Genomic DNA, 16,832 nt, shown 5'->3' with positions numbered 1-16,832 from the left:
TGTGCTGTGTGCAGAGTCTTCAGTGGACAGTCCCGAGTTTCCTTTATAGAAAAGAGAGTTACATTGCCACAGATACCTTCTGACCAGCCATGCATGTTTGTGAGTTATATGTACTATGGAACCAGCATATAAAGTATATTAATTAAAAATATCTTCATAAAATGATGTCCACAAAGGAGAAAAAACAATGAGGTTCCAAATGGACTAGATAATGGTTTAACCCGAGATGACATTGACTGTGTGCTCTTCAGATCCCAGGGAAGTGTTTGTTATATGGAATTACAGAGGTGTGGTTACTTTTTTGCTGCCAGAATCAAACTCAGGTGAGCCAATTCATACAGAGCGAGATCGTTTCCTTGATAACAAGAGTTACTTGACATAAATAGCGCTTTAAAGGGAGGAATTTTGGCAACTGTATAAAAATCATGTGTCTCCTTAACCCTCTAGAGTACGAGTGAGGACCTGGGGTAAGATGGAGATCCCCACAGGGCGTTTACCTGCTGCTCTCTGCACAATGTCTGTAGTAGGACTATGTGCAATATTAACACAGTGCGGGCTATAATACCCAATATGGTACAAAAAAGTATCTCATCGCTACAAAGCGGCGGCACTACAATGCTGTGAAACAAAAAGAATGCACAAGGAAGGAAATCACTTGTAACACAAACACACAAAAAAATGCCACGTGTTACCCAAGCAATATAACAGAAGACAGAACATATATACAGTCTATGTGTATATAGATATATAACTCAATCTTCAATTTTTAAAAAGGACCTTTCAACACCTCCACTTCAGGTCTGAGTACATAGCCCCAGGCTCTTCCGAGGGGCTTCCGATGCTCCCTTCCAATATCTATAGAGCAGTCCTATCCTGCTCCATGACAACTGAACGGAACCCCCAATTGAAATCAATGGAGGATTAAAGGCACTCTGATGTCATCCGAATGCATTTTGTTAGAAAAATCAGACCTCGTTGGACCTTCACACTCTGATTCCAACACAGTTGGAATTTTTTCTCTAGCCCCCACCGTTCCTGAGCAATAATAGTTTTGGTACCTATGGTGTATGATTATGAGATTTGACACTGTCCAATCCTTTGTCTTATCCTGACTGGCACCGCCCACTTGACAGTAGAAGCGTAATTGGCATATCAGGCACCATAACGAAGTGCACTGATTGCTCAGGAACCGTGGGGGCTAAAGAAAAAATTCCATCTGTGCTGGCTATTAAAGAATAAATAGAACCCTGTAATGGTATTATTTATGTTGGTCCGGGATAGTAAATGGGTCTTTGTTACAGAGATCAGAACCTAAAATCCAAATAGTTTGCAACCTCACTCGTCATTGAGTTGCCTTATAAACTAGCGGCCAATCCACCATGTGTGATCGCGGCCTTATTCCAGTCTTTTATGTTGCCCAGTATTTATTCTATACTACTTGTTATAAGCCGCGATATCTAGTCTATCTCCATGACAGAGGTTAAATATATTCGGGTTACATGTGACAGGAAATGCTGATCTATACCTCAACAGGAAATCTAGAAGTTACATAGAAGACCAGAAACTTTAAGTATCACACTCCTAGATGTCTGCTTCTATACTTATACATATAGGACCATATTCACACTAGGTTACCATACTATAAGGCATGTGATAAAGACTCACTCTCTTTAATGGAATCTATCAGGTCCAAAATGTTTGCCGACCCAATCATAGGGTCATGTCATGATCACACGATCACAACCCCAAAGCAATGCAGAGATTATCATCGATTCATGGATGGGCAAATCAGCCGGTAAGTGCACTGGGGGCGGCCCAATAGGTGGCGTTCCACTAATTCTGCCGCAGTTCATTCTGTTAGTTCCAGGTCACATGATGCTAATTATGCTGTCTACTGTCTGACACCGCCCGCCAGACTGTAAAGAGTATATTGAGGGCTGAAACTAACTGCAAAGATTGCTCAGGAACGGTGGGGACTGGAGAAAAAAAATCCAGCTGTGCTTAAATCAGAGATTCGGGCCCCTATTAAGGGATATGTAGAGTTAGAGATGTGAAGGTAATGAAAGGAGTGATCCAGTTATATCTGTGGGGGTCCGACACCCTCGACCTCCTGCTGACCACTGGTACCATGGCAGCACTGCAGTAACTACACTCACCTTGGTACCAGTGATCTGCGGGAGTCCCAGGGGTCAGACCCTCGCAAATCTAATATTGATGGTCTATCCCAGGGGTAGGGAATGTACGGCTCTCCAGCTGTTGAAAAACTACAACTCCCAGCATGTATACTGGCTCTGTTGTTCTGGGAACTCCCATGGAAGTGAATGGAGCATGCTGGGAGTTGTAGTTTCATAGCAGCTGGCGAGCCAAAGGTTCCCTACCCCTGGTCTATCCTAAGGATGACTCACCCTGGTTGGGGATGCCTCACCTTGGCTGATTTACTAAAACCCCCTCCAGTTTCCTGGTCCCTGCACCCGATGGGCCATTTTGGATCTCCATGTTTTCTGAATGATTGGGCTCTTCTGGGTGAGATGTCAGAGTTTGTGTCATGTTTCTCCCTCCCCCACATTCCCACACACACTGAGGGAGAGATACTGCAGCAGCATCCCCCTCCTCTCCCCTCCTTCTTGTCTAACATTTACAGTTTTGGCCTAGACAGACTTTTTTTGACGACTAAGACGGTCTCTCAATATTTTCATACAGTCCGCAGACAAGGAAAGAGAAACTACAGACTTCTGGAAGATGTGGAAGGTTCCCCCTACTGTGATATACTACAGAGTCTTGGGTGTCCACATGTACCCTAAGGGTATAAGGCCTGGGGTGTTCTTATAAATCATTGCCCTTAAATAAGTTTACATATCATTTTGTTACTAAGTTGACGTTTTATGTAAGTTACAGTCCTATGAAAAAGTTTGGGCACCCCTATTAATCTTAATCATTTTTAGTTCTAAATATTTTGGTGTTTATAACAGCCATTTCAGTTTGATATATCTAATAACTGATGGACACAGTAATATTTCAGGATTGAAATGAGGTTTATTGTACTAACAGAAAATGTGCAATATGCATTAAACCAAAATTTGACCGGTGCAAAAGTATGGGCACCTCAACAGAAAAGTGACATTAATATTTAGTAGATCCTCCTTTTGCAAAGATAACAGCCTCTAGTCGCTTCCTGTAGCTTTTAATCAGTTCCTGGATCCTGGATAAAGGTATTTTGGACAAACAATTCAAGTTCAGTTAAGTTAGATGGTCGCCGAGCATGGACAGCCCGCTTCAAATCATCCCACAGATGTTCAATGATATTCAGGTCTGGGGACTGGGATGGCCATTCCAGAACATTGTAATTGTTCCTCTGCATGAATGCCTGAGGATTTGGAGCGGTGTTTTGGATCATTGTCTTGCTGAAATATCCATCCCCGGCGTAACTTCAACTTCGTCACTGATTCTTGAACATTATTCTCAAGAATCTGCTGATACTGAGTGGAATCCATGCGACCCTCAACTTTAACAAGATTCCCGATGCCGGCATTGGCCACACAGCCCCAAAGCATGATGGAACCTCCACCAAATTTTACAGTGGGTAGCATGTGTTTTTCTTGGAATGCTGTTTCTTTTTGGACGCCATGCATAACGCCTTTTTTTATAACCAAACAACTCAATTTTTGTTTCCAAAATGAAGCTGCCTTGTCCAAATGTGCTTTTTCATACCTCAGGCAACTCTATTTGTGGCGTACGTGCAGAAACGGCTTCTTTCTCATCACTCTCCCATACAGCTTCTATTTGTGCAAAGTGCGCTGTATTTTTGACCGATGCACAGTGACACCATCTGCAGCAAGATGATGCTGCAGCTCTTTGGAGGTGTCTGTGGATTGTCCTTGACTGTTCTCACCATTCTTCTTCTCTGTCTTTCTGATATTTTTCTTGGCCTGCCACTTCTGGGCTTAACAAGAACTGTCCCTGTGGTCTTCCATTTCCTTACTATGTTCCTCACAGTGGAAACTGACAGGTTAAATCTCTGAGACAACTTTTTGTATCCTTCCCCTGAACAACTATGTTGAACAATCTTTGTTTTCAGATCATTTGAGAGTTGTTTTGAGTAGCCCATGATGCCACTCTTCAGAGGAGATTCAAATAGGAGATCAACTTGCAATTGGCCACCTTAAATACCTTTTCTTATGATTGGATACATCTGGCTATGAAGTTCAAAGCTCACTGAGGTTACAAAACCAATTTTGTGCTTCAGTAAGTCAGTAAAAAGTAGTTAGGGGAATTCAAATCAATAAAATTATAAGGGTGCCCATACTTTTGCACCGGTCAAATTTTGGTTTAATGCATATTGCACATTTTCTGTTAGTACAATAAACCTCATTTCAATCCTGAAATATTACTGTGTCCATCAGTTATTAGATATATCAAACTGAAATGGCTGTTGCAAACACCAAAATATTTAGAACAAAAAATGATTAAGATTAATAGGGGTGCCCAAACTTTTTCATAGGACTGTAATTTGTTCTAACATTCGTTTCTCGGTTTCCTGAAATGTCGTCATTTTTGGACTAAATATATAATGAGGAAGCTGAAAATTGAGACTTTGCCTGTGATAGTTGTGACTATCCTCAGTTTTGTGTCTTAAAATGGCAAAACCGTTCACAATGACACTTGGTTTCACTGTGATGCGCCAATGAATGAACTTCTATAGAGACAGTCTGATTTCCGTCGTCATCTCATACGGGCAAAGATAATCGGATCCATAGGAATATTTATAGTCTGGAGATGGTAAAGTAGGCATCGGCCAATTGGTAGGATCATCTGGCCAAATAATGTCTTCTGTATGGCTAGCTTTAGTGGTATTTGGCTAGTAGACTAGTGGGTTTCAACCACTAAGGGCAACCATTGTTTTGCTAGTAAAGTTGTTACAGTGACGTACCCAAGATGCGGCTTCTCTTAAGTCGTAACCCTTTGGCACTAGATTGGGCTGCCAAGTCCAATGGATCCCCTGGTCTTCACTCTTGCAAGTAGGAGTAGACTTTGTTGGTGTTGGTGGTCGTCACCAGGCAAACAATTAGGATGTGGCAAGCCAGAGGATAGGACAAAAACATAATGAACTAGGCCAAGTATCAGTGCTAGAAGTAGAGCTCACAAGGACTAGGCAAACAAAGTGAGGAACGACATCCAAGAACTAGGCCGAGGTCAGGATCAGAATTACAGTACAAGATTTACAATGAAAGGTGTAGGACCAAAATCTCTAGATGGATACACCTGGGTCTCCTCTAAATACCTCATCCAGGAGAACCCCATTTGCCCTAGCAACTTGATGCCAAAGATCGAGTAGCGTACCCCCCTGTCGATGCTTTGGTGGTCCTTGACATCAACATAAGTCATTAACAAACTGCTTGACAGAGTTTACTTTGTTCTCTGCCTTATAGAGGATCTTTCACCACCTCTGCCAATGTAAGTTCTTAGCATCTATTAATAGGCGCCCCTCCACTGATTCCAGCACAGTTGGATTTTTCTCTTTAGCCCCCACCCTTCTTGAGCAATAAGCGCAGGTAGTTTTGGTGCCGGATGTGTTATTTAAGCTCTGTAAGGTCAGGTGGGCGCTGTCAGACAGGAGGGTGATTCAGAGCTCCAGGTCAGAGTCACACCGCCTTGTCTGTTCCTGCCTGACACCGCCCTCCTGACAGTACAGAGACTGAAAAGCATACCAGACACCAAAACTAACAACATAAATTACTCAGGACTGGTGGGGGCTAGAGAAAAAATACTAACTGTGCCCGACTCAGTGAATGCAGCTGCTATTAGTAGATGCAAAGAGCTGGACTTGGTGAAAGATCTTCTTTAAACAATGTTTTTATTTCCTGTCTTTTTAGATTTTATGCACCGTTTACAATTTGGGTAAAAAGGAGGAAGATCTGACCTACGATCCAGACAGCAACTTCTGTTAAAAAAAAAAAAAAAGTCCTGAAACAGTTCATCCTATTACATACCGTGTGACGACAGGAAGTGGACTCTTATCGGCAGAGAGAATAAAGGTACGGTGTACATTACGCTCATGTCTTCTGCTTTGTCTATTTACTTAAAAACTTCCTGATATTGTAACCCATCTGCACAAACCTAAGACTGGAGTGACTGCGCGCACACCTGATATGTAATGCCCGCTGTAATCTCGTGACTTGCTAAGCTGGTATATAGACTTTGTCTCATGTAGAGGTTCTTTACCTGTCACAAGACTTGTGCAACAGTTTTACATGTTCAGTGTACCAAAGATATTGGGGGATTTGTAGGATACACAAGATTATTGTCACACATAGTCACTTCCACCCACAAAGTCAACAGACTTCTCTCCTGCCGCTGTCATTAGTTTCATGTCTGGACCGAGCACAACTTATTTTATTTCCATTCAGATCTCCTATCTACTGCTTACTGTCCTTGGTTGAGGTTCATCAGCCTGTCCTGTGTGGATGACTTCCTCTGAAACAGCTTTTATGCCCCTCCCCTTCTCACCAAGCTCCACCCTCATTGTGCCCCTTGTCTATAGTGCTGCCAGAGATATAATTTCTGTCCTATCTAAGGATTCAGAAGAGAAGTAATGTAATAGGTGATAGATACAATGAGCAGCTACAGCGTTATCTATAGTATCGGTGTGTGCTGTGTGCAGAGTCTCCAGTGTATCCTATGAGATTCAGTTGTGCTGTGATATAATAGGTTGGTCCCTTCAATGATAAGGGGAGTTGAATATTGATGACCTTAGGCTAGATTAGCCATATATTATTGGGGACCGATATCCAGGACTTCCACTTCACATGATACACTTGCCACAATAAATAACATTTTTATTTCAGAAGGGGGTAATTTTAATGCACCTTGACCTCTGTCTCCGTTTCTCTTCCCCTTTACATGACAGTAGTAGTAGTTTAATAGTTAAATATTAAGGACATGCTCTTGGTTTCTACAGATGGATGGCTCTTCTACAAGACTGCCGCCTTATCCCATATGGTCTCCTTTCGAAGAACCAGTGCCTTTCCCATCTGGAAATCTTATCCTGCGTAACTAGAAGACTCGCCTCTTCCAAATAAATGGGCACGCTCAATACTTAAACTGTACGCTTTATTTTCTACTCATCTCTCAGGGATATTCTCCTACATGGGCACTGCTCCAACCAGATCTGGTTACCCCAGTCACTATGGAAGAGCAGCAGATGTACAAGACACCGCTCGTATCCAACAGTAGCGATAGTTTGTACTATCAACAAATGCAGCATCAGGCAAGCGGCCAGCTGCTCAACCACAGCTACGACTCTCTGGACATGAACGCCTCCGAGTCGTCTTCATCCTCTCCTCACTTATCCCAAGATTCCAGAGATGTCACGTTAAATCCCGCAGCTAAAAATACCGGACAGGTCGACGCGTCTCGAACTTCTCATTGGTCGACCGTAGGCAATCACACTCAGGGGGGCAATAATAATAATAATATCCATTGCTACGACCAAAGCTTACAATGGAACGCACAGGTACAACCCGATACCACGTCTGGCGCCTACCAGATGTCTTACTATCCCAAACTTGACAATCGGCCCAAAGTGACCAGCAGGGCTTTACATAAGTTGGATTCGTTCACGCAGGTATTCTCCAGGCAGAACTTACGAATCCACGCCATGGCTCAGGGTCTACCCGAACAGTCGCTAGCGGACTGCGACAGTACTCTCAGGCAGCTGCTGTCCGTCAAACCAAATGGCGAGCAGCGAGTGCAACCAACCGCGATGGACAGGTATCCTCAGGTCTCTCAGCAGATGCATCAAAGCCTATCCAACCAGCAGCAGAAGCATCACCTGCAACCGTTGCAGCAATCTCAGTCACATTTTTACTATGACTATTTTCAGGACGCGCCTCAGGTGCACACAGAGTCTTTACTGCATCAAGGGCAGGCTTACGGACAGCAGGTGCAGTCGAGTCAGGTTCTGCCGCAACACGGACAAGGCTTGCAGCAGACCCGTTACTATATGCAGCATCATCAGCCGGAGCAGCATCGACTCTTACATCAGGCGATACAGCAGCAGGCTCCGTTCTCTGGTCAGCTGTCGGAGTATTACCAGGGGCAAGAAATGCATCACAACCTGCTGCAACCGCATCACCATCACGTGCAGGTGCAGCATCAGCCTCCAGCCTACAGCAATGCCAAAACTGAGCATTATACCCCAAATCAGTCCCATGATATGCAGCTGATTCAGTTGGGTGCAGCGCCGCAGTACAACATGTATCAGAACACTCAGCCGGTTAGAACGTCTTATAAACACAATGTGGCCTCACAGTTGACCCTTCATCAGGATCTCAGTACTCAGAAGCCATATAAAAACGAAGCTCAACCTGCCGTTCTTATGGACAGATCTGCGGGGCTAGCAAAAACAGACAACCTAAATAACTATAACCAGAACAATATGGGAATCGTGGCTGACAGTGCCGGGCAGCGACATACTTTACCCCAGGAGAACTCCTACATGCTTAGTAGTCAAGGATCTCTTCATTCTCCGAGCAGTGTGTGGCCCCAGGTAGAGTCCTTAATAATAATCTTATCTCCATGCTATCCTTGTAGCCATCTTCCTAGTGATGTATAACAGAGCCACAGACGGCCATTGTTTCCCCTATACTTTAGGTATTAGAAGTCTGATGTATTTATGTAGTGTAAGTTCCAGCCGCTGATTGACAGCATTCTCTCTATTACTGTACAGAATCAGTGGTGAGGGACAAGCCTGTCATCAGACTCTTCCTTCACAACACCAGCAGCCATTACACTGGGTGTTTTCCCAGACGTCACATCCTATTGTTTCCCCCTATACTTAAGCATGAGTGGAGTCTGATGTATTTATGTAGTGTAAGCTCCTCCCACCCTCCTATTACTGTGCATGGGGAGAAAGCTATCAATCAGCGGTGGGGGAGCGTGCCTCTCATCTGACTTGTCCTTCACTACTCTGGCAGCCTAAAAACTGGGCGTTTTCTGATTGTAGATCTATTTTGTACTATTTTCTTTACATGAGTATGGGGGCAACTATTTTTCCTTAAAGGCATCCTATCATTTTTTTCTGACTAACATGTAGGAATATCCTTAAGAAAGGCTATTCTTCTCCTACCTTTAGATGTCTTCTCCGCGCCGTCGCTCAATAGAAATCCCGGTTTTCGTCTGTATGCAAATGAGTTCTCTTGCAGCACTGGGGGCGGTCCTCAGCGCTCAAACAGCACTGGGGGCGTCCCCAATGCTGCGAGAGAACTCTCCAGCACCGCCTCCATCTTCTTCTCTCCCTCTGTCTTCTTCCGTCCTGGGTTTCAATCTTCTAGGCCTCGGGCAGAGCCGACTGCGCATGCTGGGCCACAAGAAAATGGCCGCTTACACCAGCTTACTAAAGTCATCCATTTCTATCTCTTTTTTACCCTTTGTCATTAACCATTAGAGACCAGAAAGTTGTTTTTACCTCTGCACAATCTCAGTAATGTTCAGCTTACCTATTTGTAATACTATATAAGAATGTTTTTTTACTTTTTTTTGTAGAATGTGTCAGATGGGAAAGTCCAGACTATGTCTCCAGACAGCAGGTAAATTTGGGCTCACGATAAAGCAGTTTTTGTTGTAATCTCCCCGGACTCCATGCTCTGTGTATACCAGCACATAGTACACAATGTAAATGCCATAGATATGTGAACAGAGGCGTAACTTGAAGCTCCTGGGTCCAAATCGGGGCCCCACCTACCTTGCACCATTTGGAATAGGGGTATATGTTATTTGTTTGGGGCCCCATGAGAGTCCAGGGGCCTGGTAGAGACTGCTGCCTCCTATAGGCTACACCCCTGTAAATGCAGACGCTGGCTAAAGCTTTGGTTGGCCGATAGCTATTCTTCTTTACATCTCCATACTCATGCATGCTGGGCTTGGCTAAGCATGCATGTCTTCTCAGAGTGGAGAAAGGCCCCACCATGTACCTCTAGTGGCGATTGTTCCTCCTATGTGGACAGCAGATACACCTAACATACCCGCTGGTCCTGCTGAAGTCAACAGGTTTCGGCTAAGGCTACACAGCAGCTTTGGCTGCAACCATAGATGACCTAATGTTAGTGACTGGAGTTGCATTGCAACCCCTAGTGTGCCACGTTTGCAACTTTTAGCATCTTTTTGCAACTGGAAGTAGCAGTTGCAACACACTAGGGGTCACAATGTGATTCCATTAGTGAAGGAGGACCAGAGTGATCGCTAATCTTTGGTCCTGCAATGGAAACAACAGCCAAAGTCGCTGCGCAGCCCTTGTCTTAGTCAACTTGCTTCGGTCTGTATGTAGCGGCACCTTCAAAGGGGCTTTCCAAGACTATGACATTGATTACTTTGGGGTCAGTTCACATGGAGGAATTTGCTGCGGATTTGGGGGTGGATTCGGCCCCTGAGTCTGGAGCAGACCCATTGTTTACAACGAGAGGCAGAGATCGCAGCAGAACGCATAAAAAAGAAGCTGCTGCGGATTCCGTCCGCGTTTTGAGACTCCCTCCTGATTAGTCCCATTCATCGGGAGCGGGATGACAGATTACTGATGTATTGCATTGGCATCCCATTGCGGCACGAAAAACCTGAATATGAATTTCCTCTTCACTACTTACCAATCACAGCGCCATACATTGTATAGTGGTTGTGTTTGGTATTGCAGCTCAGCCCCATTCATTTGAATAGGACTGAGTGTGTAGCCTGGTGGTGTAACCAATGAATGTGATGTCACAGGCCTGAGAAGAAGAAGTGACGCTCAATAGTATAGTCTTAGACAACCCCTTTAACTTAAGACTCTTGATCCCCCATGTGATTGGGATTTACGTGCCGCATTATACCTGTCGTGTAATATTTCCAGGCGTCTGATCCATTTACTATTTCACTTTCTTTTTGCATTTTGGAAAATAAACTAGCAAGTTATTCGCGGACGAGTCCAAAAGTCGGCTCACGTGTTCAGTGTGCTTTAAGGAATTCCGGAGCCTTCCCGCCCTCAATGGCCACTTGAGGTCACATGGTGGAGTGCGAACAACGACGACCCCCAAACAGGTGAGGTTATAGCGTCCATGTTGCATTTGCTTCTACTGCCTATAGTGCTGCCGGATTGAATGGATATCACTAATATCGGGACTCTGTTGCACCTCCTGGCAGTCGTCAGTTCCTGATGGCGCTCGCTTGCCCTGTGCTTTGCTTTCTGTAACGCCATTGTGTGTTTGCGTATACGCCGCTACTAAGAGGCATCCGGTCAGGTATCTTGTTAATCCTGTATATCCAGGTATCGGGGGAGAAGTGACAATGGAAAAAAAAGCTTCATCGCTGGAAATATCTTGTTTATTCTGTACGGAATATTTAAAGGGATGATCTGTGCAGAGATACATATACTGATAGGCGGCGGTTGTGGCTGCTGCAATGTAGCGTACAGTATGCCGTGCATGCATGATCAGTCACCATTGGGGTTATATACAAAGGGCCCAGATTAGTAGCGGTCTCCAGGACAGGACCCCCACCCCAAAAATCCAGTATGTAGGAATAGGATCAGTCTCCACTCCATAAATTGTTTAGATCATAAGAACAGCAGATACAAAGACAATTCGCTTTAAAAATTGATAGAGGCCTTCGTTCCATCTACCAAGGTTTAAAGGGGTGTTCCAGGCTGAAAACACGGATGAGCAAGCCTAAGGATGGGTCACAAATATCAGATTAGCGGGGATCTGCCACCCGCACTGCCATTGGTCAGCAGCTGTTACGCAGAGAATGGTGCAGGAAACAGACAGCTCCGTTCTCTGTGTAGTGGACAGACCAGGTACTGCAGGTTAGCCTCCATTCACTTGCATAGAGAATAGCGCTGTCTGCTTCTTTCTCCATTCTCTGTATATCGGCTGCTGAAGAGAGCTAATGGATAGGGGGTGTCAGACCCCCACTAATATGATATTGATGACCTATTCTCAATATCATTAGCCTTGAAAACCTCCTTTAACTAGCTGTATACCATATGTAAAACCTGGTTGCAAGTACTTGGATAGTTAAAGGGATTCAATCATTAAAAAGCATTTTTTTTTTTGTCCCTCACACGTAGGAATAGCCTTAAGAAAGTCTATTCTTCTCCTACCTTTAGATGTCTTCTCCACGCCGCCGTTCGGTAGAAATCCGTGTTTTTTTCAGTATGCAAATGAGTTCTCTCGCAGCACTGGGGGCGGGCCCAGCACTCAGACAGCACTGGGGGCGTCCCCAATGCTGCAAGAGAACTCTCCAGCACCGCTTCTATCTTTGCCTGGAACGGCCTCTCCCCGTGTCTTGTTCCAGCGCTGGCTTCAAACTTCTAGGCCTCGGACAGAGCCGACTGCGCATGCCCACCTGGTGTAAGCGGCCATTTTCTTGTGGCTGCTTACACATTAAGCTGGGGTAAGCGGCTACAAGAAAATGGCCGCAGGCATGCGCAGTCGGCTCTGCCCGAGGCCCGACGGAAGAGTCAACTGTACATGCCTAGAAGTTTGAAGCACTGGAAGAAGACGAGGGGAGATGCCGTTCCAGGTGAAGATGGAGGTGGCGCTGAAGTTTTCTCTCGCAGCATTGGGGACGCCCCCAGTGCTGCGAGATAACTCATTTTCATACAGAAAAAAACCGGGTTTATACCGAACGGTGGTGCGGAGAAGACATCTAAAGGTAGGAGAAGAATCGACTTTCTTAAGGCCATTCCTATGTGTTAGGGAGAAAAAAATCGCTTTTTAAGGATTGAATCCCTTTAAAGGGGTTTTCCAAGACTTATAAATTGATGACCTAGCCATCCGAAATACTGGCCCCCAGCTGATCAGCCAAAGAGGCTCTTCACTACTTATCAAGGATGGCTATGCTCGGTTTCACAGGCCATGTGACCAATGAATGTGAAGTCACATGACCTGAGAAGCAGCGCCGCCATTTTGAACATCTGACCTACGGGGGTCCAGCTTTCAGACCCCGCAGATCTTCATAGGTCCTACATTAAAAAATCCTCCATGGGCCTCACCTTATTATACTCTGGGGACTGAAGATAATAGAAGTTTCGGTTCATACATGTTCAGTCTGAACGAAATCCCTGATGAGTCTCACTATGCTTACGCAATTCTTACTCATACCGTAAAAGGGGCGTGGCCTAAATAATCGCCATTAATCGTAATGGAAGACCAGACTCGCTCTTGTTTGCCGTGTGTGTCTTGTCCGTGTTCAGTAAGTGGCTCTTTGAGGTTGAACGTTTGTCCTTATCTGTGCAGGACGAAGGCCAGAAGTCACAGACTAGCGAGGCGGACAACCTCACGCCCATCGTCATGCCTGTCTCTGTACCTGTAAAGCTTGTGCCATCTGATGCCAATGCTCAGCTCAGCACCAGAGCAGATCAGCCAGAGAACAATATGTCCGATGACGAAATGCCCATCTTAACAAGGATGACTTACTCGCCGCCATCCTCCCCAAAGGCGGACAGCTCGTGCACGTCTTCTGTGAGTGCTTGTCTATCTTTGCTTCCGTGTTGTCGTATTTATCTGAGGTTGCTGTTGGTGGCGCTAAAATCATCAAATCTGAATGTCTCGAAAATGAGGCGCTATCCGGTTCCTTGTAAAGTCGCCTCCAACAGCAACTGATTCGTTCCATCATATTTGTCATTGTCTTTGTGCGTTTTATTCCACATCATTTGCGAGGTTCTCCGTTGTCTTCTGTAAGAGATCCAGAACTGGGAGCCGTCTCTACCATGATTGCCGTATTTTATAACATAGATGTGTCCAAGGGCATAACTGTCATGGTGGCAGAGATCACATCTGGTATATCAGGATATTCCACCGTTGTCCAATTGGCTCCAGGTCACGGTTGAAAATTTTTTAAAATAATACACGGTCCAGTGACATTAATGTGACCACCTGTCAAAATCCAGAATAACCACCTTTGGCAGGGCGGACCGCTGCGAGACGTGCAGGAAGAGAGGGGATGTTGGGATGATGTCACTGGGATGTTGAGCCATGCCGACTCCAGTGCCGTGGCCAGCTGCGCTAGGTTACGCGGTTGAGCATCCATGGTGCGAACAACCCGATCGAGGTGGTCCCACAAATTCTCGATTGGGTTCAAGGCCTGGGAATTTGCTGGCCAAGGGAGTACGGTAAATGCATCCTGGTGCTCCTCGAACCACGCACGTACACTGCGAGCTTTATGACACGTCGCATTGTCCTGCTGGTAGATGCCATCATCCTGAGGAAGAACAATTTGCATGTAGGGGTGAACATGGTCCGCAAGGATAGATCCATACTTCTACTGATCCATTGTGCCTTCCACCATGATGAGTGCACCCAGATGGCTGATGACACGCGCCTTCTGCCATTGGTTATTTAACATTGACATCCATCAAAAGTAGGGAGTGGTCACATTAATACGACTGGACTGTGTAGAATTCATAACTTCCCAATTTTTAAAAACGCTGTACGGAGATTGAGTATACTTGGTTAGGAATCCTAGGCTAACATTGTAAATATACATATAGTATTCATTGTATAGATTCTCTTTCACAAGATTTGTTCTTATTGGGATCTTGAATAAGTGCAGTCCTTTACTTTCTCCCGGCTTTTGTCAGCTGTAGAGACACATAGAAAGCAGATGGGTAGAGAAAAGGAAGTGTTGGACAGAAGGAGGATCAAGAAAGATGGAGAAAAAAGAATTGGACGAAGGCGGGGTAGTGGAAAGATGGAGGCTCCGGTGGAGCCCAGATTTCAAGATTCCCAGTTGTCAAGATTCTTGTGTTGTGCAGCATTTCCCTTCACTTACACATAGACCAGGGGACATGACATCACTTGTGCAGTCCTTTACTTTCTCCCTGCTGATGTTAGCTGCAGAGGCAAATGGAAAGCAGATGGATAGGTAGAGAGAAGAAAGTTATGGACAGAAGGGAGGGCCAAGGAAAGTTGGAAGAATGCAAGGGAGGATTGAAGGAGGCTTTTTCCATTAGTTTCTATATGGGCCGTATTAGCAGGAGACTTAGTGCAGTCCTTTACTTTCCCCCTGCTGCAGAAACACATAAAGTGACAGATAGCTATGCTGCATTTATATGATGTATTGGAGTACTAAAATGATCTACAATGGTGGCCATTGTCTTTACTAGAACTCTAGGACTAAAATATATACTTTCTGTAAGTCTTCTATCTATATCTTGTATCTAGGAAGGCCTACACTTTGCATTGTAAGAGTGGTCATCGTCTTCTGCCCCCTCGTCTTGATGTGTAAACCATGTAATCCTCCAGACCAATCGGTTATCACAGGAAAACCACATGGCAGATTGAGACTATTGTGATGGAAAATGTGTTATGCAAGGTAACAGACCCTCAGCAGACAGCCTGTGACTCTTCTACATTTATATTTAGGAAATAATCCGAAAGATTCAAGAACCCGGTACGAAAATGGTCAAACCTCAGCAGGAGAGGAGGAAATACCGCCACAGACCCGAGCCGCTATTCATCCCTCCCCCTACCTTCAGTGCAAATCCATCTCAATCAGGGGCAACATTGTACCAAAGCCAACTCCGCTCCCCTCGCCTGATTATGGATTCTATGCTGCTCAGGATTCAGGAGCCCCCCACATACACTCCGCCCCCTATGCTTAGTCCTGTGCGCCAAGGGTCGGGACTTTTCAGTAGCATCGCCACAACAGCACATAACGCTCATCTTCCTCTGACGCCCCTGACACCCACGCCAAGAGTTTTGCTCTGCCGGACTAGTAAGTATTACGCTTTTTTGTTAAAAACTAGCTTTTACCCGCGACTTCGTCTGTGGTGATTTGAGAATTGGGCGGACACAGACGTGTGAAACTGTAAATGTGATCTGTTATATTGTGTATGTAGTAATACAGACAATGTGATGTTATTTTCGGAGGATTTTTTATTTTGTTACTTTCAGTTGGTCTATGGTAAAGTAGACATGTACATACTGGACCTTTTTTATTCTCTCCGCTGCAAAACCTTCTTTTTTAAGCAGACACAGAGTCGTACATGCATTACTCTGTGTCTGATTTTAAAAAAAATACGGTTTTGCGGCAGAGAGCATAATACGCTCACCGCCGTTCATGGCCGGACCCGGTCTGACAGGTTTCCGGCTTCTGCATGCAGAAGACGGAAATCTAATATGGAGTTCTGAACGGTAGTGTGAACCCAGCGTCAGCCACGCTTAGGGGCGAACTGTGTGACAACAGAAGATGGAACCGCATGAACGGAGAGCAGACGGTGGTGTGAACTGAGTGTACGGGAGCCTTGACACGGAGCGAACGCGTGCGTATTTGTGCAAAATACACGTGTAAAAATAAGACTCCTATTGACTTCAATGACATTTTACAGGCGTGTAATGAATATCATTGAAGTGACTGGGAGTCTTATTTTGACACGTGTATTTTGGCAAAATACACGCGTGTTTATGCCGTGTGAAGGCTCCCTAAGGTTTTTTTTGCATCCACAATATGGCGGGTCCAGATTAACGGTAGCTAGAGCATTCTGGGGAATGTGTATTGGTTACGTGAGCTTTTATTGAAATGATAGTCCAAAGTGTGAACCAAAATGGTGGCTTGTTACGTGTGAGTGTGACGCTGAGGGAGTAGGGCAAATAGTTTATTAGTAGACGGGGCATTTTTGGGCAGAATGGTAACTAATATGTATATGCATCACAGTAGTTTGGAGTTTTATATGTGTTGTTGGATGATTTTTTGATATTTTTATTGTTTCTTTTCTCTTCGTTCCACTGAGGGGTGTGAATCTGCAATCATTATATTGCAAGCCTCCATAGACGGCAATCCAAGTGTATTGCCGTCTATGAGAGATT

General features: G+C 44.9%; 2 protein-coding genes across 2 annotated transcripts in view; both read left to right on the top strand.

Moving 5' to 3' along the window:
* Nucleotides 1-16,832, top strand: part of TBCC (tubulin folding cofactor C) — a 270,412-nt gene that overhangs the window by 137,596 nt on the left and 115,984 nt on the right. The gene's annotated exons all lie outside the window — the stretch shown is intronic.
* The window catches only part of TRERF1 (transcriptional regulating factor 1), a 93,835-nt gene that overhangs the window by 60,157 nt on the left and 16,846 nt on the right, over nt 1-16,832 (top strand). The window contains exons 3-8 of the mRNA XM_075267100.1: nt 5,871-6,032; nt 6,956-8,545; nt 9,541-9,584; nt 10,932-11,064; nt 13,263-13,487; nt 15,390-15,741. Coding sequence (XP_075123201.1) covers nt 7,184-8,545; nt 9,541-9,584; nt 10,932-11,064; nt 13,263-13,487; nt 15,390-15,741 — 2,116 coding nt within the window. The 5' untranslated portion in view covers nt 5,871-6,032; nt 6,956-7,183. The remainder of the gene's footprint in view (nt 1-5,870; nt 6,033-6,955; nt 8,546-9,540; nt 9,585-10,931; nt 11,065-13,262; nt 13,488-15,389; nt 15,742-16,832) is intronic.

This window comes from Leptodactylus fuscus, chromosome 3 (genome assembly GCF_031893055.1).
Source record: "Leptodactylus fuscus isolate aLepFus1 chromosome 3, aLepFus1.hap2, whole genome shotgun sequence".
Lineage (NCBI taxonomy): Eukaryota > Metazoa > Chordata > Amphibia > Anura > Leptodactylidae > Leptodactylus > Leptodactylus fuscus.
The sequence above is the reverse complement of the archived record's forward strand: the minus strand, read 5'-3'. Positions and strand labels throughout refer to the sequence as shown.